The 25,375-nt window shown below is 31.2% G+C and overlaps 1 protein-coding gene across 1 annotated transcript; it reads right to left on the bottom strand.

Annotated features, from left to right (window-relative positions):
* Positions 1 to 497: 497 nt before the first annotated feature.
* LOC143058775 (heat shock 70 kDa protein 12A-like) lies at positions 498 to 19,429 on the bottom strand. Its single transcript, XM_076232218.1, has 9 exons — positions 19,346 to 19,429; positions 18,012 to 18,113; positions 15,423 to 15,500; positions 11,444 to 11,530; positions 8,662 to 8,792; positions 7,572 to 7,918; positions 5,635 to 5,865; positions 2,535 to 2,718; positions 498 to 2,036 (listed from the first exon to the last, which is right to left on the bottom strand). The coding sequence occupies exons 2-9, from the start codon at positions 18,068 to 18,070 to the stop codon at positions 1,414 to 1,416; spliced, it is 1,740 nt and encodes a 579-aa protein (XP_076088333.1). The 5' UTR covers positions 18,071 to 18,113; positions 19,346 to 19,429; the 3' UTR covers positions 498 to 1,413.
* Positions 19,430 to 25,375: the final 5,946 nt, after the last annotated feature.

Genomic DNA, 25,375 nt, shown 5'->3' with positions numbered 1-25,375 from the left:
ACAATGCGTGAACAAAACAAACATAAAAGGTAAAATTGTCAAAATTGGATGCAACAGCACACCGTTTCACAATCTCAATAAGAACAAAAATAAACAAATATTTAACAAAGAAGCACAAAAAAGCACCTATCAAATTTAACAAACCACATTCATTGCTTACCTATATATGTATTTTAAATCAACCCATAAAGGATTGAAATATTTTAAGTCCTGTGATTGAATGCCAAGGTTCACATCAACTCTAGTGTAGAGTCGCGTGTTTGATGTAAGAATGTAAACGTCACATAGGAAGAAATATAAAATAATTTTGTCGTTCAAATAATATAAAAATAACATAACGGTATTATAATAAAACAATGACATAACGGCGGGATCTTTAAAAGTACAGAGTCACGTCAAATGTACAAAAAAAAAAAACCACACACACAAAAAGTCACACGTACAAAACAAATCAGCAAAAATGAAAGATAATACAAACAACACATTGACGGGATGTATAGGTACCGAGCAACGTAAATTGGATATCACCAAAAACAGAACAAACAGTAAAAGTAATATTAATAATAGAAAATAGATTCTTGTTTTTTTTTTATATTTCTGAGAAGATATAAATGCAAGAAGATATAATTAAATAAGTTGGATTGCGATTAGTTATGTTCTCTCAATTTTTATGGCCATAAAAATTGACAACATTGAAAATAAAACTAATACTTTTAACCAACCAGAAGACAGTAAATACACCAAATTTATTTACATTGGAATAGTATTTGGGAAAATACGTAATGCATTATTTAACATTTAAATTTTAAGTTTCATGCGATATGTTGTCAACTGGAACATGTTTTCTTACAAAATGTTTAAATGGTTCAAAGTGCATAATATATATCTAAAAATGCCAAAGTGTCTCATACATTTTTAAATATTTCGAGATATAGCGATGTTCAAAAACGATAATACTTTCCCTATATCAACATGATCAATTCCATGTAAATATTCAGCAGTTACGATTTTTTAATTTAGATGCAAGGCTTGAATAATTTAAATCATACTATTTAGTTCAATAAATTCACTTTCCTTTTTTTTAAATTTGCTGTCAAACTAAGCTCTGCCATCTGTTGCATCTGGTCATCGCAACGAGATTGATTTTCTCGCTTGATCCGGTACGGCGAAGTGAGAAAAGCAATCGAGTTGAGATGACCAAGGATAATCTGTTTATCGCTATTTTACCTATGACGACTTTATTAATTTCATTGACAACGGGCACTCGCGCCCTTAGTTTCTATCGATAATTTTTCATATCACTCTACTGAGCTGAGAAAGGAAATTATCAGTCAGTGAGATCAAAGAAAAATTTCGTTAAATAGCGATAAATGTTGTTATCATCAGGAAAGGAACACGTTTTCCCGTAGTTTATCACAGATACTTCTCGTGGATGTCAACAGGAGTATAACCAACTATTACTGCCCCTTTCAAAGCAGATAAACCAGATTCATTTGGTCTTAAAACATTAAAAGACGAAAATATTAATTTCATTTGTTCATAAAGCAATGGAGATTCAGAGAAACTACCAGCCATGAATATTGTTCCCAATCCTGCCAATTCAGGTTTCTGAAGCATTTGTCTTACATGACCAGCAATTTTATTGACTTGTTTCTCAAAAATGTCGTTGAATACCTGAATTGGAAATATAAGTCTATCCCTTGACTTCATAACACCTTTTACTGACTGAAATTCCAAGCCTGTTTCCAGTCTGTATTCATGAAATAATTGTGCGGGAAACCGTATTTTAACTTTATCTTCATCATTCGAACCAATTACACTCCTTTGAGATTCAAACAGTGCCCTCATTTCAAGATATTCGAATATGATTTTTTTTTCAAAGTTATGCCAGATATCGACTCCAAAGATTTCAAGAACTAGATCCAGGAACTGATTATCAACCTCCTTTCCTCCACATTGTAGGCTTGTTGGTCGAATTATTTCGACATGTTTGTTACCCATCTGACTCTGGTAAGCTGCAATATGGACTATGTCTTCTAAAAAATAACAATTCTTGTAATAATTAATATGTTTTTCTTCATCTAGTATTGAAATATTTTACACATAAAAAAACAGGACTAAAACCATCAGTTTATCGAATCTTGACAATGAATTCCAGTGCAAATTAATACGTCTCTCTTGTGTTAATAGTTATCAAAGATACCAGGATTATAATTTAGTACGCCAGACGCGTGGTTTCGTCTACACAAGACTCATTAGTGACGCTCATATTCATTTACAAAATATCAAACACGTGTTAATTACAACACAACGAAATATTGAAAATAACAATGAATAAAAAATATGATTGATGTGTTTATTGTTTCCGTGTTTACTTCATAACAAAGGTAAATCTACACGAAAGGTGATAGATCAGTACTTATTAAAAGTAGTATATACGCCATTAGATGTAAAGTATCAAAGCTTTTTTTTCATATGCATCGTAAGCTTTATATATTTAAGACTACTTAATGGAAGAGAAAAAAATAATTTACCTCCACAATTTATAACCAAGAATTTTTCTTCTGTATCAAACGCTGTTGTGAGGGTATTTTTTCTATCTTGTTCCTTCAGAGACGTAATACATTTTATACATTCTATAGTCTGCCACATTTTACAATCGATAGCCACAGCAATAGGTTCATAAACTAAAGATAATTGTTCATTAACAATTCCGGCCTGCAAATGATTACAATTGTAAAGACAAATATTTGGTAATATTCATGTTTTATAATTACACAAATAATCATAACTTTTCAACGAAAAATAAGTTTGGAAAGTAATAAGTATACAAGTCACACTGATAAGGAGCATATATAGACAAAAAAATAGCAGTTTCACAACACAATGTATCATTCTGAATAGACGACACACTAGAACAGATAAACTTTTGAGTAAAACTCTGTTTCTATTAAAACTAATTATTTGATTTCCTATATGATAATATAATCTGTTTTTAATGGCAAGTTGAAATTCTCACATAAAAAATTTTTTCCACTACTTTGTGGCAAGACCTATTATATTTGCTCAGATTATTTTTTTCTTCTTCCACCAAATTCCAAAAATTGTTTTATGGTTTTGCAAGGAGTCGCTTAGATATTTTTCATATGATATGGAAAAGTTATTGCACATTTCAGACTGACCCTGTTTAGTCACAGACTTTTTTGTACGAGTTATCTCCCCAAAAAAATGTTTTCCTTGTGGTGATATCTCCTCTGTAGTCGTAAAAGAAAGCGACAAATTTATTTTACTAAATTGCTCGTTATATCCTCAGAATTTTAAGGTCAAAGTCAAAGATTAAGTCATATTATTTATTTTGACTTTTCATTGTTTCGAAAGCGACAAATCTATTGTTCTATATTTCTCGTTGTATCCTTAAATGATTTTCCAAATTTAACCTAATTTGTAGACTCTATATAACAATTATTTCCCCTTTTTAATTTGACATAAGTGATATGTCAATGTATCACATGAACGGTAAGTAATACAGACCTAAGGTACATTTATGAGATGTTCTGAGTTGATAACAAGATAAACTCGGACTTTGCATATTTTGTAATATAAATCCATAAACTTATCGCTCAAGAGCAGAATTGACTTTCGATAAACTGGAAGTGGCCAATTCTCTCCTGTTCTACAGGCTAAAGTATATAGAAGAAACTAGATATCTTAAGAATCAATGTGAAAGAAGCTTTCATATAAGACCAGAAGTGACACTTACCTAACCATAAGTACAACAATGTAACTTATATAATAGTATATATAAACCATGTATTTATCGGTATTATAACTTGTGATTGGATGCTTAATTAAACTTCGAGTAAACCGGAACAAAATGTTTTGAAAAACTTTCAAAATTGATGTGGAAAGACAAATATTATTTTGAAGTAAGCAGCTCCTGCATTCGGGGTACATACCTCCCAATTGATACAATATTCTCGTGCTTGCATTTCCTATCATGATTTTCTTGATAGAGGATTGTTGGTCACAAGGAAGCTATTAAACCAAGAGTTCCAAATGGTGAAGTTGAAATCATCCCTTCGTACATTTTACGGAGGCCATCACGAGTTGGTTGACCGTTATGGAATTACCGTTTCAAAAATGATATCGGATATGTTCCTTACGTCGGAACTACAATCGCCTTCCCTTTCATTACCTACTGAATTAGACTATATACCGGATTTGTAATCACATAAGCAGCACAACGGGTGTCACATGTGGAGCAAGATCTGCTTACCCTTCCGGAGCAACTGAGATCACTCCTAGTTTTTGATGGGGTTCATGTTGCTTATTCTTTAGTTGTCTCCCTTGTGTCTTGTGTACTATTGGTTGTCTGTTTGTCTTTTTCATTTTTAGCCATGGAGTTGTCAGTTTATTTTCGTTTTATGAGTTTGACTGTTCCTCTGGTTTCTTTTGTCCCTCTTGCATTTATATGAAGGAAATTAATGAACCCACACTGGTCATTATTCTATTCCTTGAAGCATATTTCATTGAAATATGCTGTCGTCCGAGTATATTCTTCGAAATAATGACCTTCCGTTCTGAAAAAAATGTATTCTAAATAGATAAAGACATTTCGAATTGTTTAACATCTGGATCTTAGATAACTTCCGGTTCTCAGATAACTTCTGGTTCTCAGTTAAAATGTCTTACTATAGCTACATGTATCACATTAGCTTAACATTCTCATTGTTATATTAAAATGGACCCTCGTGTACATATAACAACCATTCAATCCACAAACTATAGTGGTCATACTTCCATGCTTTACCGCAGAATCAAACCAAACCACAAAATTTTAGTAGATATGAAAGTCATTCAGTCAGTAAATATAGTGGTTCTATTCCTAATAGTACCTGGGAAAATCTAAACATTTATGGTCGAGGTCTTACGTACCATGACAGGCAGACATGTATATATACACATTACAATCCGTCATTGTACTTTTCTAAATTTAGACATTTAAATGACCGCCAAAGAGAAGATTTGACATTCCCTTTTGGTATTTTTCCATTTAAGACGGTAATTCGATTTGGCGCTTCCCAACTCGTTCGTTATGCCTACATGTGCATGATGTGTGTGAAGTTATTTCATTTATTTTGTCAGATTTTAATCAATGCGTCATTGGTAAATTATTAATAAAAATAAACATTATATATAATTTTGTATTTAAATATTGTTTTACTGTATATAAAAGGATACATATTTATTATAATAATCAATCATAACGATCCTACTACTTATCGATACTAATATGTCGGCATTGTACAAGTCATGGGTTCTTTGACTAAATGTCCTCAAACACTAATTCCATGGGATGTGTTTGAATTGATTGAAGTCTCTGATATATGATTTGCTTATGTTAATTATTTTGGGCTTAACGCGCGTTTTCAAGTATTCTCAAATCCTATTTTCATGTTTATTCGACCTGTTGACACAATATGTAATGCATTTATGTTACTCATTGTTTACTTAGGTTTTTTTTGGTTAAAAGCTGTATTAACTTTGATAAATATTTAGTATTCAGAAAACCAGAGTTGATTTCAATGTTTCGTTTTTTTTTTTCATGTTTGACCACAAACTTGTCAACATTACCTGATTGGCTGCAAGTCTGATCAACTGTTGACCATACTTTGACCAAACCGCTGGAATAAGTATTATCCAGTATATATCTCTCGTCCCAACTTGATCATTTATCGTCCTTGTTAAAGATGTGAGAACGTCGTCTTTCAAAAATTTAAGACATTCTGAAAATACTGTCAATGAAGATAACGTCGCGCCGTTGACATCTTCGAGCTCATGTTGGTTAATACTGTTTTCTGGAGCCTGAAACGAATATTTTATGTAACAAAGCAAGAATGACACGTATAATTATGAAACAGAAATGTCTTATCTACATGTACATTACGAATAACTTGATGTCCTTCAAACGAGTATAAAAAGTCTCCAGCAGTTGTCTACACATCTTATTCCTGGATATAAGGAATTGAGAAAAAGAATTGTATGCCATGGAAATGAGTTCTCAAAACTGCAACTTTAAAAAAAAGTGTGTTACATGGAATCCATCGGCATAAGCCATACGCTTTAACAAACACACTTAATTAGGTTGCAAATTAAAATTTCACGAATGCAATATTTACCTGAATCATAACCGGATCAACAAAATGAGTAAAAAGAACAACACTTGAAATAGATTAATAAAATAAAGTGTGTCAAAAACTCATACAAAATATATCGCAACTATAAGTTCCACAACAAAAAAAATTTAATCTGCACTTCAAATGAATGGACCAACATCACAAAAAAAACGTCTATATTTTGTGACGTTTGTAACATCACGGGTTAATTTCTTGAAATGAATTATTACTTTTAAATATACACATGCAATACAAATTGAACCTGAGTTTGTCATGGTGTGATTTTATGTATTTTACTGACCGTGACAATTTATAATGATATTATTAAATCGTATATGTATTAGTGTCATGACTTGTATTTTCTAACCATGTCGAGTTTTCCTCTCAATCAAAACTGTGTATGAACGGAGAAGGAAAGATTAATAATAACACAATATGGACACCATCATTTATTGCATGATCTATACGATGTGTCTGTATCTTATGCCATTATTATCATATATCAGATTGTGGTTTAACATCTATGTTGTCTGTCTGTTATGTACATGTACCGAGTGTGACCTATTCCAAAATATGAGATGGTTATACTGAATGCGAATTTGAATTGTCTCAGAATTTTGTACATCCAACATTCATTTTTTTATTATTATGGTTTTAGTTGAATAATGTGTAATGTCTTATCGTTTGTATTACACAAAATTGTAAAATTGCCTTGTCATTTCGGGGTCTTATATAGTTGACTATGCGGCATGGGATTTGTTCATTGTTGTGAGTCACTCTTGTGGAGAGTTGTCCCATTTTTATATTTATCAAGAGATTTGATTGTATAAAATTGTGGACTGCATTTTAGTTTCGTAAATGTGTCACTGTAAGTGATGTTCTGAGCTATCTCTCGTTGATGGAATAAATCGTCGTCGTCAATTTGCATGTTTTGTCGACTTTTACTTGCCATTACTTGTATTTGCGTTTGTCTATGATGAGTATCCTTGCGTGTTGTTGTGTGCTGTAGTTCTGTCAAGTAGTGCTGTCAATTTTGCGATGTTTTGTTTAACATTGTCATACAAACCATCAAACCAGATTCAAGCCACTATTTTTATGTAAATGTACTTTTCCAAGTCATGAATATGGCAGTTGTTACCAAATTGTTCGTTTCTATATATGTTGGTTTTTGTTTTTGTTGCACTTTAGTGTTCCTGTTGTTCCTTTGTTTTCCTCTTATAGTTGATATGTTTCTCTGAGCTTAAATATTAAACCGGGATTTGTTTTGGTATAATCGATTTATTAATTTTGATCAGCGGTATACTATTGTTGCCTTTATCATGTTTATGAACATACATGTACAAAATAAAAATTTAATAACTCCATACTGCTATTTTTTCTTTAAACTATTCCTACCAGGTCTCTTTTGTGATGTCCAATCTCAGTTGTTTCGTCGGTAAAACGAGCCATGTTAAATCCTTTAAAATATTTCCATCCACTAGCTTCATCTTTGTCAATCAATTTTGCATATGTTAATTCAGCTTGGTATCCAAAGCTGTGAAACTGGTCTTCTGGATCAAATAAAACCACCGTAGGTGTTTTTACTGTCTGCTTACCATTTATTCCTTCCCAACCCTTTTTTATGAAAATATCAGGGTAGTGTGGTTTTAATTCCCGGTCAAATGAATAAGCCCAGCCTGAATTCGTCGTTCCAAATTCAATTGCAGCTATCATTAATGCACCTCGTTGTTGGGAGATATTGCCTGCGACAAGAAAATGAAAAGAGTAACGCTGTCTTTTTACCAATGTGTCGACCTGTTCCGACAATATACCAATGTTCACATGCATGAAGCGTCTGATTTGCTATTTGGATTGAAAACATTCCTAACCGCTTTTATTTATATAGTTACAATTATAAAAAAGAAGATGTGGTATGATTGCCAATGAGACAACTATCCACAAAAGACCAAAATGACACAGACATTAACAACTATAGGTCACTGTACAGCCTTCAACAATGAAAAAAGCCCATACCGCATAGTCAGCTTTAAAAGGCCCCGATAAGACAATGTAAAACAATTCAAACGAGAAAACTAACGGCCTTATTTATGTAAACAAATGAATTCGTTTAAACCGATAACTTGTAATGAGTGAATGTCTTGCTCTCTGGACTTCAGCAAAGGCTTGCATAAACTATATGTCTATCTGTTCTCTTGCATTAACAAACAACAGCATTCATTTATATACCTTATTTCGAAATGATTAATCACATTTCACAAATTTCCGTCCTATTTTCCATTTTCAAAACTTTGTCCTTATTAGCCAATGTTCCTTTGGTAATTTCAAATTATCAATCAAGACAATCAAATGTATACATAATATATAAAAACAATCGGTTTGTTAAAAAAGGGCTTGCATGAAAAAACAAGTGACATTAAAAATTTGGATGGTTTTCATACACAGCACATTTTCTAATATCCTATAATGATGGTTGTAAGTGTATTACCTTTAAAGTTTTTCAATACGTTTTCTTCTATAGGCGGAAAAGATTGTTCCAATTTTGTATCATTAGTTTCATCTGCAGAATTTATTTCCATCCTTCCATTTTGATTCTGAATGTTTACGTTCTTTAAAAACCTGCACACAAAATAATGTATGGGTGAGGGCGTTCTAGTATATAGGTTGTTCCACTTTTGATGTAATAAGCAGCCTTTTATCAAGAATGCTTAAATGTACCATTTTCATATTATTATTTCGTCTCAGATATCCATATATACAACTACTTTAAATAACATAATATTCAACAAATACAAGTTCGAACATCAACAAGTAAATTGATGTCCAATCTGAAGATATATCACTAACAACGCCCTCATATTTTCCATAGTTTATTCAGCACTATTAAGGTAGCACACTACAAATTTTTCATCCCCAACCAGACATCTTTAAAATGATGTAATTCAACTCATCTTTCTTTTAATTTTATAAATGAGGTACCAAAAGAAAGAAGAAGGATTAATCTTTCAAATTGTGATAATTTCATTATGACATAATTATTACATAATTAATTGTTATGTAATTAGTTGCCATATTGTGATATCCATACTTGAATGAATTTAGCTTCTTTGTTATTCATAGCATCCCAAAATATTTTATAGATTCATGCACAACACAGTTTGACCTCCCAAACTGTGTCTCCGATTTTTCCTATTGTATTTCATTCTCTCATAAATCTACAATGAAATTTGCAACAATAATTCATAAGAGACCACTAAATTCAATTGGGTATAAAATTTGTTCTATTGATGTTTTTGAAAATCTGAGACACGGTTTTGGAGGTCAAGTTGTGTTGTACAAGAATCTATTAAATATTTTGGGATGCTATGAGGAACAAAGACGCTAAATTCATTCAAGTGTGGACATCACAATATAGCAACTTATTACATAATAATTAATTATGTAATAATTATGTCATAATGAAATTATCACAATTTGAAAGATGAATCTTTCTTCTTTCTTTTGGTACCTCATTTATAATATTAAGAAGGATTAAATGAATTACATCAGTTTAAAGTTGTCTGATTGGGAGTGAACAAATCTTTGTATTGTGCTACCTTAAGGTTAATCGATTACAGAAGATGCTATGTCATAAACATTTATCTTCGTCTTTCAAATCACTATTTTTATTGTATGTTTCTATAGCATATTTTTAAACTTGGGGTTACATGGTTACTTACTCATAAACACGTGAAGAATAAGGGTGACCATTGATTGGTTTACTGCAAGTGATTTTTTCTTTTATGCAACAAAAAGAAACTGTTGAATTATTTATTTTCGTGTGTACCGATGTTCGTTTATTGATGAATATTCTCTGATGTAGATTCCGTTGTTTTTCCATACAACATGAATTATTCGTTGAACAATTAAATTCGTGCAGTTTTTTTAAAATTGCAAATTTACCGAAAACTAATAGGGGAAAGTCAAAAGTGGTATTACACCCCCAGAACGCAATACCAGTTGGTTGATCATTATGAAAAATCTGTGTTAAAATATTATCTAGGTTACAGATGACCACACACGGATACCATCCAATTCTACCATATAATTTTAAAAAGGTTGACTTCTGCAATGATCTTGTCCTTTTTCCGACGTAGTCGGTATAGTTTCGGTTTGTGCCCTTTGAACTTAAGGACGCTTAACTATGGCAGCATGACTTTTAGAACGCACCTACGCATGTGAGATTTCCGCGGGGTTTTGGTGAATGTAAACAGAAAAATACGAGGACAGAGAATACTGAACACAAACAGAGAAAATGTTATTTAAATGGCAAATCACTAATTTAAATATAATCGGAATATTCACAAAACAATTTGTAACGTCCTTTTGTTGGTAATTCATTGATTTTTAGATAGTTAGAGCAGTGTTGTTCACAAGATGAAGGTCGTGAACGGGCGTTGCCACCTTTTGGACAAATTGTGCCAAACTATGCAGGTTTTCAGTGCACTGCAATCGCCTTCTTGTAGTTACATTCAGATGAAGATTAAATTAAAGAGGTCCTGCATCATTAAGTCATTGTGCTTCTGAATGTTATCGAAATGATAGTTTTAAAAATATGCTCAAATTTAAAGATAGTTCTTGTTAATAATGGTTTGTTTCTAAATCTCAAATTCGAACAAGTATGAAATTTAATAATGTTTAAAAGCTTAACTACTAACTCAATAAAATTGAATAAACCATGACAGCTGAAAACAAACGGTGCAGCATTAACTTTTACCTGTACCAAGTCAGGAAAATGGCCATTGTTACATTACAGTTCGTTTATATGTGTGTTACGTGTCGGTGTTGTGTCTCTATTGTGTCGTAGTTCTCTTATATTTGATACATTTTCTCTCAGTTTTAGTTTGTAACCCGGATTTGTTTTTTTTTCTCTATCGATTAATGAATTTTGAACAGCGGTATAGTACTATTGCCTTTTTATTTGAATGGAAAAAAAGTAAAATAAGAACATACCAAAATAATAGCGCAAGGTGTTGGACATGTCAGCCACATGTCTGGTTTTCTGATATTTGATATTAGGTTATCGTAAGGACTATCGTGCCAATCAGCACAAGTTATATATAGAAATGTAGTTTTTAAAATATGAACTAGACGTTCAAAGTTGATAAAATATGCATTATTGTTTGGTGGATATACTTTTTATTTACCTTATATACATGTATCTGCAATTACGAAATATATTTGAAAAGCAACAAGCCAAAGAACCTGTTTCCTAACAAGCTATGACTTACAATGCAAGTTCTCTTAAATATCTCTTTTCTATGTTTGTTTTCAGCTTCTTATTCTCGTTCTCATTTTGTTGTAGTAATGAAGATAATCTAAAAATGTAAAATAAAAGTAAGTTAGAATTATATGATATGTATGTTTATTAATAATCGATTATTACTAAAGAAAAATGGAACAAAAAACTAATCAATATAAAGCGAGATAAAATTCTAGAATTAAGTGCAAAACCAAAACGAATAAATCGACAAATTCATTAGCAAACAAATGATTGTAAAAAATCGAAGAGGCTTAATACAAATAAGGTCCATGCTTATATGCTTACTGCAGACCAGCTTATAATCGTTGTTCATGTTGTATCAAATGTGTACTCTTTTATTCATTTAAGAATTGTGTTAAATATTTCAGACATCTGATTACTCGTGCAATGATTTTCGGATTGGATCTAGTATCTGATTAAAGTTTCAATAGATTATCACCAATGAGACAGCTATCAGTTCAAATCGAGTATATGTAAGTAATCAAAGACAACCGTACGCAAAAGTAAATTTCTGAACCTGCTTCTTCTAGCCAATTATGATTAAAAGTTGATTACAACTGCTTAAAGTTTGAAAATTTTAAGTTGCGGATATGTCGCTATTCGTGAGTTGTTTTTAAAGTAATGTCAACATAGATGCTCTTAAGGTAGATTCATGGTATACCGCCATCTTGGATTGTACAATTACAGTACAAAATCGGTCGAGTTATTTGCCTAAATCTGCAAATTTGGAAACAGATTTGCAATTCAATGGTTAGATTTATTTTTCTATATAAAGAAAACTTGTTAATTAATTGTTTTATACGATATATTTTAACAGATATCAATTTTTTGGGGTTTTAGAATCATTTTTTTCAAATGAGCCATTTAAGGGTAGATAACTCTTGTAGTACAAAATTTTTACTGGACTAATATGGATTTTTTAAATTTTTTATTGTAGCAAGAAAACAAGTTCGGTGACACCATGCTTTCTGTTTATTTTCTTTAAACATATTATCTCCTCACATTTTTTTTGGAAATTCTTTCTCACAGAATTTTTTTTATGCACACTAATGTGTTTTTTCATGAACAAACTAACCAAATTTGGGCAATTTTCAACGACTCATAGCTTGCAAAAAAGCACGGTGACTCATACTTTTAATAAATTTTTAAAAAGAGCATAGTAAAATCTTCAATTTAGCAAAATTATAAGAAAATTCTGTCTCAAAAAATATATACTTATGATCTACCTTAAGAGCCTTTGTCGCTCACCTTAGTCTATGTGCATAGTTATAAAAGGTACCAGGATTATAATTTAGTACGTCAGACGCGCGTTTCGTCTACATAAGACTCATCAGTGACGCTCATATCTAAATATTTATAAAGCCAAACAAGTACAAAGTTGAAGAGTATTGAGGATCCAAAATTCCAAAAAAATGTGTCAAATACGGTTAAGGCAATCTTTTCCTGGGATACGAAAATCCTTAGTTTTTCGATAAATTCAAAGTTTTATAACAGGAAATTTATTAAAATGACCACATTATTGATATTCATGTCAACACCGAAGTATTGACCACTGGGCTGGTGATACCTTCGGAGACGAAACTTCCACCAGCAGTGTCATCGACCCAGTGATGTGATAGTTATCAAAGGTACCAGGATTATAATGTACATTGTACTATGTCAGACGCGCGTTTCGTGCATATTAATCAAAGGACAAACATCATAGACATAATAGAATTCATGACAAAATAGTGTTTTTGTGATGGTGATGTGTTTGTCGATATTTCTTTAATAAACATTCTTGCTGTTTTCAATTTTCTTTATAGATAATGACCTTGGACAAAAAAGTAATTGCAGATGAAAATATTTTGTAAAAGTTTACAAAATTTACGAAAGTGGCGAAAACACTGTTAAAATTTTCTTATAAAGGGTATTTACTTCTTAGTGGGTTAAATTACCATTTTTTCATGCTGACTTATCTGAATATCTTACTTTGACAATGTTTGATGTACATTATTACTGTAATAATTCTGAAGATATATATAATAACCAAAAAGTTCAACATTTCATGAAAATTAACAATTCAGGGGCAAAAACCCAACAACGGGTTGTCTGATCCATCTGAAAATTTCAGAGCAGATGAATCTTGACCTTGTGAACATTTTTACCACCATTTTAGATTTGCTCAAATTGGTTGAGTTTCACATATATTAGCCAAAACTGCATTTTAACCATATGATCTATTTTAACTATGTCGGCCATGTTGGTTGGCAGGCGGACACATTTTTTAAACTAAATACCCTAGTTATAATTGTCGCCAAGTTTGGTTGAATTTGACCGAGTAGACGGATGCCAAGTGATGGGAAAATCTCACATGGCCCTGTTTTCCAGGTGAGCTGAAGAGGTCAATGCTTATAATTTTCAAACATGATCAACCATTATGCTAAAAATTATTACTTCACAAACTGTACATAACGTGATGGTACCCAAATTTGCATATATTATGATTTCTTTTTTCTCAACTCGGCTAAGTAACGTTCATGACAAAACTTCAATTCTGTTTAGTATTTGCAGATATATCTTTATATACTACACACATGATACAGTTCCACTAATTCAAGTGAATCCATATCAAATCTCAAAAAAATATTTGTAGCCGGACATAAATGGTTGATGATTTTGTGATACGGAGTATCAAAGTTGAATCCATGCTTAAATGACATATAATAGTTTACTTTTACATAGTGCGACTTGCAAGGTCAGTTGACACCCATACCTCATATCCATTTATCTATTAAATCGAATCCTAAAATATCGAATAACTGATGTTTTGTTTTATATCTTCAAAAGTTTAGAATCGCTTGAACTTTTTTTGTAATGCTTGATTTGTTGATACATGTATATATATAACAATGTATAGTATGAATTTATCTTACCTCCTATAGATTTATAGAGATATTATTGGTTAAAGAACTACACGTGATGACTATGTAAATTTGTTATAGGGTGTCCTAACAATTATATAGTTAGTTACCATACATGGTTGGTTACCAGATGGGGTAAGTAAGGAGTTACTTCCCTTTCAAAACAAAAAAAGATGCCACTGAAAATCTATAAGCAATCAACAAACAAAAAAATTGATGACGAAAGGTTGGAATAAGTTCATAAAACTTAAAGCTGACAAGTTGTTAGTGTTGGCATAATGGGGTTACTTTCCTTTCAAAACATATAAAAAGACAACAGACGTAGAAATTGTTTCATGTTATGAACAATTGAAATACATTCATAAAATAAATTTAAAGCTAAAAAGTTGTTATTGTTGGCGTTTGTTTTCTGAATAGACAAAAGGAAGTAGGATAATAAAACTGAGTATTGAAGACTTGGTCACTTTGATAGGCCGCTGGGCAAAATTCCACATGTGAAGATAGTTGGTAAGATAAATTCGTTCCAAGGTGGTCTAGTGACCTAGTACGATGTATATGGGGTCAATAAATTCCATATGTAGATTTGAGCTTCGCTCTCATCCCATATGGAATGTACTGACCCCATGTATATCGTATTAGGTCACTTACACACCATGTTACTAATAATATACATACATATATGCTATTAACGTTTACTGTATACATTTAAATATGTTTAGCCATAATGGCAAGTGCAAATTGTGGAGTCGACTACATTCACTCTTAAGGAACTACTACGCTCATCCCGACTTCGTGTTGCTCAGTATTAAAATTAATATGGAAACGGCAATGAGTCAAAAAGACAACAACAACCAGACCACAGAGTAGATAACAGCTAATGCATATGTATAATCTTATTATAAGTGATTCGTGTATAAGAAGTACACATTGTGTATTTAATCAAGGTCGGATGTAGAAAAAAGCTCTTTAAATTCAAAACAAGCATGTAACTGATTAGTTATTAATCATACAATAGGAATTAACACTCATGTTAGTAGGACTTACATTGACAGTTTATCTTGTTTTTCTTTCAGTTCCTCTAGTAGTTCATCAATCTTTTCTGTAGTGTCTTGCCTTTCCAGTCTGAGCAATATCAAAACACAAATTACTAATATTTATTATTAACATTGTCACATTAGGAAAATACCAAAACACATTGACAGTAAAAATGTCTCTTTGGCACTGTATCTCACAACGACAGCACCTACATTAGAAAAACTATCCTAAAAAAATTGTCCGATTGAAAGGAGTTGGTTCACTAACTCATAATGTTGGCCTTAAAAATATTTTTTTTCAAACGAAAATGTGTCGACATTTTGAGGAAAACTTAGCTAAAACATCCAAAAGCTTCGCAGCTAAAAAAAACAAATTTTCCAATTGCGTGAAATTCGTAAAAATCGAGGTTTTTTGGCAGTATTCTGTAAATTTAATAGTGGAGCCACCCATATCACACAAATATTGTTGCTAAAATGTTCTGTCTTTTTCGTATACTTTACTTTTCAACAAATAATTCATTGAATGAGAGGTGTAGCTACATATCAAATCAAGAAATAAGGGTTGAAAAAGTTTACTTATTTGAGAAACTGGATGACAATGAAATATGTTTCTACTTCAGGAAATATCTAATATATAAATATGAAGCATATATATATCTTTTTCTTGATATACTTTCAAATGTCATACATTAAGAAATATATATTCACGTTATAAGTGTACATTATATTTTCTTTGATAATCAAAGTTTAAAAACGTTTAGTTGACACTCCGGATTGAAAAAGGCGCAACATAAACTTTTAAGACAAGATTGAACACTCATTAGTCCAACAAACTAACCACGGAAAAATGCCTGCATAATCGTATGATTGTTTTATTCTCCCTTGGAATTTAAACTTAAGAATGAAAACATTAACTTTAACCTTCCTGTACTGTATTGGATACATAAATGCTAAGTGTTCCATGAAATCTCACCCGGGTTTTGAGTTGTTGAGAAACCACCAATTCCAGAGGCAATGAGAATTAGATGTTGATATTCAAGAAAACCTAAGATTTGTTATAGTACATACAGGTGTGATACCACAACTGATTTTCTCAAATTCAAACAAATGCGCAAAAAGAAATACTTTAGTGACCATATAACCTAAAATTTCCAAAATGTTCTATAGAAAACCCATATAAAAAATAATGGTACTTTGAAACACACAAAGGATATGTTTATCATGTTTATGACCCAGAAATTTGGTAATGCAATGTATTATAGATTAATAACATACAACTGTCAAATATAAGGATTTTTTTTTACTTTCTATCCTTTTTCGTATTGAAACTTGCAAAAGTGTTAACTGATTAGACTTGTTTTACTTTTAACCAAAGTCATTTTAATTTCAATTCACAAGAATTTAAAAAAAAAGATAACAGAGCAAAATTTACTCCTTAATATCTTATGTTAGGGAGGAATAACTCGTGCCATGCATAAATGACATTCTAGTTCAACAGGGAATGTAATCAGATGCTTTATTTCGTGATAAGCAACGTATTTGTTATTTTCAGATTACATGTTTTTAAACAATTATCAGACATAAGTATGGGAACCAACTATGTTCTTCTTATTCTTGTATTAATATTCGACAGACCTCTTACGCTTCAAATGGAGAATAAAATTTAAAGAAAAAGAATATTCAATTAACGTCCATGACGTACTGTTGTGTAAATAATGCTATCTAACTGAATCTTTTAAACATGTTTTCTGTAAAATTTATTCATCCAAAAGAATTTGAAATAAATAAACAAATATAAGTCAGTCTTTTTCTTATCTAACTTTTCTACTACATTTTTAAAATGAAGGTCGGTTTGGAAATTTTTTAAATGCATATATCAGGGCTGATAATATTTTACTTTTAAATAGCTTGAATACATTATCTTTATTATTTATTTAGTTCAGGTGGTACCAAACCGCATGACGAAAATAAATTTTCGGCAAAATATTGACATTGACCCTTTGAAAAAAACATCAACATCGAAAAACACAAGAAACATACAAATTATCTGAAAATTTTTATTGAACGTAACCAGTTTGTTAAACACCAATTTTAATCATTGAAAAGCTTATAACAACAAATCGTGATTAGATCAGTCAATTGATTAGTACAGTTTTACCCCTTTAGTGTTTTGTACCTTCTTCATAATAGATTGGTGCTGGAAAGGATACTTTAAACAATAACCGTGATCTAAGTGGTAAATATCCATGCATCCCTTCAATTAAAAAGTTAGCGAACAACATCAAGATTTAGTTTTCCGCTATTAGATACCTGTGACGCGGGATATATTTTCGCTTTTGAAGAACCCGAGATCAACCCGAGTTTATGTTGTTCTGTCTTTGGTTTTCTAAGTTAAATCTCATTAACAATTATTCGTATTTTCAAAGTTAACAATATGCACGTAATTTTGATTGGATGTACATTGTAGGTCAGAAATCATGAAAGTGATGATCAATCATTGACAAAAGAGTTACTAATCTTTAATTTACAGTACATTAGAATAAGGGGGAAAACCTGAACAGTTTTTTTTTCTTAAAGCAGTCGAATCCTTCAGACTTACTTTGATAGGTTATAAATTTCTTCTTCTTTTCCTTTCAGTTTCTCTTTTATTGCACCCATCTTTTCTGTATGTCTGACAACTGCTGTCTCATGTTCTTTCAATCTGATGATATATAATAGTGATCAGCACATTATTTATATCTAGCAATTAACTTTTCACATTTTTAAAATAAGCACCATATATATAGAAGAAAGACCGTTTTCACAGTTTCCTTTAAACAATGGCTTTGATGCCAATGTGCTTTTTTTCCTTTTGCATGTGTCTAATACAGTACAGGAGTATTAAGTTTTTTTTTCACATATTTGTAATTGCATTAAATCACTAAAACGTTAAAAACACTTGTTTTTAGAAAATTCACCTTTTGGCCACTATGGGTCACATCATCAGCACAAGAAACATCTGCAAATTATCAACATCGAACATCATTGTATAATGTCATATAATCTTCCTTCGTAATATTTTGTTTATCGGAATCATTTTTTTTTTATATGTTGACCCTTCAAATAAACACTCGGAAGTCTCTACATAAAATGCATGATAATCATACGATATGAAACATTATATAAAAAAAGGTTATTGAAGTTGTTAGGTATATCGGATTTATTAATCATCGTAATCGAATTAAAATCAGTAACGGAAATTAAAATTGGTCCCTACAAGCTTACATAACACATGTTACAGTAATTTTTTTGAACGACAATACTTGATGATTGACCGTTATGATAAATAAGTGTACAGAGAACATCTATGCTACAGATGAGTACCCATGAATATCATTAAAATTTCGTCTTATAATAAAATTAATTGTTGACCGTTACGATGAAATATGGCTTTGAAGTAACGGTGTTTTATTAATCTCCATTTCAATTAATTATGATTTTTTTTTTTTGTGTTTTAGAATCATATCACTATCTATGTAAAAGCATATAAACCAGGACTAACGAAGTAGAACGGTTTATCATATTTCAATGAGAATGACAGGGCATGGTGTTCACCCTACATTTCAAAAAGCATCAACTCAGAGCGGGTTTTATTCTCAAAATAAATGTGATTAACTCACACAATAACAAAACAAGTTCACATGGTCAGTTCATATGGAAGACTATCCACATGTTTAGATTCTCAACATTTAATATTGAATATTCTAAATGGCTTATATCGTGTACAGCTTGTACAGAAATGTAGTTAACATAGTTTGTAGTTTGGACTAGACGTTCATATTCGATATACTATGTCAATGTATTGCAGTTGATATTTGATAGACATTTACCCCCAAAATCATAACTGAGAACAATATTTGGAAGACAGCAGAACTAATTTCATATCAAACTTACAATGCACATTCTCTTAGATTTCTTTCTATTCTCTCTGTTTTCAGATTATTATTTTCTTCTATAAGTTCAAATTCTTTTTTCTGCTTTAGTTGAAGTTTTAGAGATAATCTTAACATATAAAATAAAAATAGGTTAGACCTTTTGAGTTCTATTTATTTATGAATCAAGTTTTTGTAAAGATAATGAAACAATTATTCATTACAAATATTTGAGAAAAGAGAAAGCATTCGAGAGCAAAATTTAAAAGTAAATTTAAAATCAGATATATTTTATCTGCTCATGCATTACCAAATAAAACATGATAAGCAATTCAAAACTCTTGATGAAAAAGAAAATCATGCCTGTATGCTCACTGACTAGTTTGAAAATATCTTAAAGTTGATATCAAACTTGTCTTTTTTTTTCATTTTTCAAATTTTTTGGGGCATTTTATATGTTTGGTGAACCAGACAAAGTCATAAGTGTGTGTTCAATCTCTAAAGGTTAATATCAGAATCTTCTTCAAACCAGCTTGTTAATTATCAAGGTTTGGAAAATTGTTTAAACACGTTTCTTTTATTTTAAGTACAAAATAATGCACTTTTCGATGTCTACTTCATTTTCATTAAAAAAAAATAATGCCAAAGAGGTTTCAAACCTTATCTAATATTGATGAAACAACCTGACATATATCATACCCTATCAGTAATAATATAAAATTGGGTGCTATATCTTTTAGACATTGTCTCAGAATTTTAAGCAACATTAAGCATAAAGCAAGGTTTGTCCTAATTAAAAAAAAATTAAAACCAATACTTAATATTCGGAACAGCATACACTGATATTTGAAGCTTTTCTATAATTGTGCATTCAAAGTGTCGAACCCTCACGATATATTACGATTTCTTTTGATATGTCTTTTGATCCATGTGACAAAATACAATTTTCTTAGAGCACAAATGTTACATCGATCTTAACAGACGAAAATGTTGCAAAACATCTGACCTACCTTAATGACAATGTATTGTTCTCCTACAGATAAGACATACATAGCATCAGTTTTGTGTGAAAATCATATTAATTAAAATGTATGATACTGAATTAGGAATCGATAATTCACTTAACATAACTTATATTTCACGAACCTTCCCCCAAAAGACATCATTCACAATTATAGGTCTGTTATATATTGATGGTTACCTGTCACATGAGTTCCACACATACCAGTTGTCATTAATTTTTATCGATTAGGTTAAAAGTTTGCGATCCCCTGCCCCTCATTTTAAATGTAAAAGTGTTACCTTAATGTCACAACAAGAGCACCAATATTAGAAAAACTATCTATGTTTGTTTTATGCATGTACTCTTTCTATTTGTGAACAATCAGGATTTTAAAATATTCTTGAATCAGTCAAGTATTTAGACTTACTTTGATAGTTTAACTATTTCTCCATCCTTTCCTTTCAGTGTCTCTCGAAGTGCATCACTCTCTTTTGTCATTTTGAAAGCTATTTGTTCTTTCAGTCTATACAGAAAGGATATCAGTTAACAAAATACGAATAAAACATGTATTTGTCTAATGTTTATGCTCTTTCTTGCATTCATTTTTAAAGAGACAAAATGGTGAAGAAAAACTTTTTCAAATGCGAAAAATACGCCAAGGTCCCATTTAAGAAAAATAATAATTTCAAATAGCGTCAGTTGACTAGTTGTTGTTTCCAAACAAAATTGACAAAAAGACATATTAATGCCGTGCGGGCCATACAGAGATTAACCTTATGTCTAGCTTCTAGAAATTATCATTACGGATTCCAAATGTTAAGTATTGTGCCTTCAACACATGTTATCCAGTAATGTACTATTTATACATTAGATAGACATTTAAAATGGATAATAAATATAAATGTCGTTCAGCATCTGAGGGATTAATATTTCCCTGATCAGCGGATTCCGTTATTTCAAAAGGTATTTGTCGAAGTACCTGTTGCATAACAAACTAAGACTTACAATTTGCTATTTTTATCCAATAGTGTTGTTTCTTGTTTCTTCTTTATTTGTAATTCCCTATATTATACAAACAAACAAAATAAAATGAAGTTAAATTTCTTTGAGATATCTTAATGTGAACAAAATAAAATCGTGAAAAGATTAATAAATGAAACACTAGATAAGTATTTGTATAGAAAATGAAAATGAAAATTTTAGAATGAAGAGACTTTTTAAAAATGAATTTTGATGAACATGATGAAAATTAACACAAATAAATCGACACATACATTATCAACCAAAGCATGTTTGATAATCAAAACTTATATACTGGTAATGATATAAAAATGAAGTTCATGCTTGTATTCTAGCTGGGCAGTTAGTAGAATATGTAGTATGATTTTCCATGAGACAAATCTCCATCCAAGTGACATTGGGTTAAAAGTTTATTATTATGAGTAAAAGTTGGGCCTTCAGCATGGCTGACATATTTCCTCTGTTCATTCTGTTTATTCTTGTTATAATTGATTCGTATTTTCAAAATACATAATGTGTTCTTAATTTAAGTCGGCTATGGCTCAGACATCTTAAACTTCAAAACAAACCTTTAACCTAATGGGTATGAAATGTTAATTTCCAGTACATAACAAATAAGGATAAATATTGTTTTTTCTCAAATTAGTCATGTATTTAGACTTACTTTGATAGATTGTCTATTTCTTCATCCTTTCCTTTCAGTTGCTCTTTTAGTGCATCACTCTCATTTATCAATGTGACAACTGTTGTCTTTTGTTCTTTCAGTCTGTACATAAAGGATATCAACTAAGATATTGCTAATTACTTTTCAGATTATCTAGTCAACGTCACACATACCAAGGAATCTGTTTGTCATCGATTTTTAGCGATGAAATGAAAAGTTTTATGAAAACTGTAATTTGTTCCCGACATGTCAGCAATCTTAGAAAAAAAAGACTATCCCAACTTATCAAACATCGTCTGATAGAGAGTACTATTATTTGTCATATGTATTATGTTCTTACTAACATTCACATTTGAAGAGTCCGAATTGTTCAGAAATAACACCTCAAAGCCTAAAAACAAATCATTCCAAATAACGTCAGCTGACAAGTAGTTGTTTCCAAAACAAAATTGACAAACACAGTCATTGATGTCATACGGACCATACAAAGGTGAACCTAATATTTTCATTACAAATTCCAAATGTTTAGTATTGTGCCGTCAACACAAGTTATACAGCAAGGTTATATTTATACTTCAGTTAGACATTAAATGTTGATAAGATATATTAATGTCGTTCAGTATCTGAATAATAAATAATTCCCTACAAAACCGTGATTTCAAAATGTATTTGTCGAAGTACCTGTTGTATAACAAACTGAGGCCGTGTTCACATTGACCTAAACTCGGTGTTGTGTAAGTGCAACTCACACGTAAACTAAACAAAATTAAAAACCAATTGTTCAGAGAACCATTGATGGTCTTTCCACCAGTAAAGATATTTTTTTATATGAAAATATTCAAATTTGGTTTTAAATGTCAATTTTAGCCGTCAAATGACAGCTTAATGAACGCTGATTCCAAAAATATATGGTTTCTATACAAATAGATATAAATAAGGGCGATCATTCTTTACTTCCGGTTTAAAAGATGTTACTTCCGGTTTAAAAGATGTTGCTTCCGGTATTTTTCGATAGTTTACTTGACATTGATTCCATAAATATATGGTTCTATATACTTTTACATTAATTTAGTACAAAATATAGCTACTTCCGGTTTACAAATTGTCACTTCCGGTTGGCTTTTTCTAGATCACATTGCTTGCAACCTAATGCAAAAAAAACCATGGCTTTATCATGTATACATATGAGGTAAAAGCAAAGGTCAAAATCTAGAACGTTAAATTTACATATGACCTTGAGCTCAATTTCAAGGTCATCAGCCAAGGACCTCAAATCAAAAGACTGTAGGCCTCTACCTTATACTGTTAATGAGTTATATTACCATATTACTAATATTAGATATAAAAGGGGGGAAAACTCGCCTCAAACGTCTACATACTCTTTCAACTAATATTTACGTGTTACGACATGTCGCAACTAACAATTCTGTGAAAATATTTTGTCGATATCTTATAAGATTTCTGAAAATAAGAGATAACAAGCCAAAATCAAAATTTTGAACATGACCTTGACCTTTGACCTTGACCTCATTTTCATTATTTTGGACCAAGGACCTCAAAACAAAAGACCCTAGGCCTCTAACACTTATGGTTTTCCAGTTAAAAATGCATATCACTTATATCAAATATAAAAGGGGAAATAACTCTCATATGGAGTCTCCGGATAGCTTCGGTGAAAATAAATCAAATCATCCTGAGGATATAACGAGCAATTTGGTAAAAGAAATTTGTCGGTTTCTTATACGGTTGCAAATATTAAGCGATCACAAGAAAAACAGTGTTCGGGGAGATAACTCTTACACTGAAAAGATTTTGGTTACGCGGTGTCAGTTTCAAAAGCGTATTAATTGTTCGATATCATATACCATATATCTAAGCGACATCTTGCGAAACAAAAAAATTGCGAAGGAACAAAAAGTTGGCGGAAGAAAAAAAATAATAATTAAAAACCAATTGTTCAGAGAACCATTGATGGTCTTTCCACCAGTTAAGACCTTTTTTTATATGAAAATATTAAAATTTCGTTTAAAATGTCAATTTTAGCGTCAAATGACAGCTTATTGAACGCTGATTCCAAAAATATATGGTTTCTATAAAAAAATATATAGAAAAGGGAGAATTTTGTTTACTTCCGGTTTAAAAAGTTTACTTCCGGTATTGTTTGATAGTTTACTTGACACTGATTCCAAAAATATATGATTTACATACTTTTACAATAATTTATTACAAAAATTAGCTACTTCCGGTTTACAAAAGGTCACTTCCGGTTAGCTTTTTCAACGTCATACTTCTTGCAACCTAATGCAAAAAGTCCCATGGCTTTATCATGTGTACATATGAGGTAAAAGCAAAGGTCAAAATCTAGAACGTTAAATTAACATATGACCTTGAGCTCAATTTCAAGGTCATGAACCAAGGACCTCAAATCAAAAGTCTCTAGTCCTCTACTTTATATTGTTAATGAGTTATATTACCATACGTATGATATTAGATATAAAAAGGGGGAAAACTCGCGTTAAATGTCTACGTACCCTTTCGACTAAAAATTATGTGTTACGACATGTCGTAACTAACAATTGTGTGAAAATATTTTGTCGATATCTTATATGATTTTTGAAAATAAGAGATAACAAGCCAAAATCAAAATTTTAATCATGACCTTAACCTTTGACCTTGACCTCATTTTCATTATTTTGGACCAAGGACCTCAAATCAAAAGACCCTAGGCCTCTACCACTTATGGTTTTCCAGTTAAAAATGGATATCACTTATATCAAATATGAAAGGGGAAATAACTCTCATATGGAGTCTCCGGATAGCTTCGGTCAAAATGAATCAAATCATCCTGAGGATATAACGAGCAATTTGGTAGAATAAATTTGTCGGTTTCTTATACGGTTGCGAAGATTAAGCGATAACAAGAAAAACAGTGTTCGGGGAGATAACTCTTATATGGGAAAGTGTTCGGTTTAGCAGGGTCAGTTTCAAAAGCGCATAAACTGTTCGATATCATATTTCATTTATCTAAGCGACATCTTGCGAAACAAAAAAACAGCGAAGGAAAAAAATTAGGCGGAAGAAAAAAAAAAATAATAATAATCAGAAGAAATCCAATAGGTCTTTCCACGGAAAAGTGGAAAGACCTAATAATCAGAAGAAAACCAATAGGTCTTTCCACGGAAAAGTGGAAAGACCTAATTACGTTCCCATTGATAACACTCAATGTTTACATGTAGTGTAAATTATGTTTTGTCTACATGCAGTCGATACTCGATGTAGGCCTTGTGTAGATTAAGTGTAGACAAAACTAGGCATTTAAAACATTAGTTTCACCGTGCATATTTAAGGAAGAAACGATTTTTTTA

This window comes from Mytilus galloprovincialis, chromosome 14, assembly GCF_965363235.1.
Source record: "Mytilus galloprovincialis chromosome 14, xbMytGall1.hap1.1, whole genome shotgun sequence".
Taxonomy (NCBI): domain Eukaryota; kingdom Metazoa; phylum Mollusca; class Bivalvia; order Mytilida; family Mytilidae; genus Mytilus; species Mytilus galloprovincialis.
The sequence above is the reverse complement of the archived record's forward strand: the minus strand, read 5'-3'. Positions and strand labels throughout refer to the sequence as shown.

Excerpts from the sequence above, each read along its gene's own strand:
- LOC143058775 (XM_076232218.1), bottom strand. The coding sequence starts at position 18,070 with ATGGGTGCAATAAAAGAGAAACTGAAAGGAAAAGAAGAAGAAATTTAT. Across the intron at positions 7,919-8,661 it reads CGTATTGAAAAACTTTAAAG|GCAATATCTCCCAACAACGA; the intron begins GTAATACACTTA and ends TTCTTGTCGCAG. Across the intron at positions 2,719-5,634 it reads TCAGACTTGCAGCCAATCAG|GCCGGAATTGTTAATGAACA; the intron begins GTAATGTTGACA and ends AATCATTTGCAG.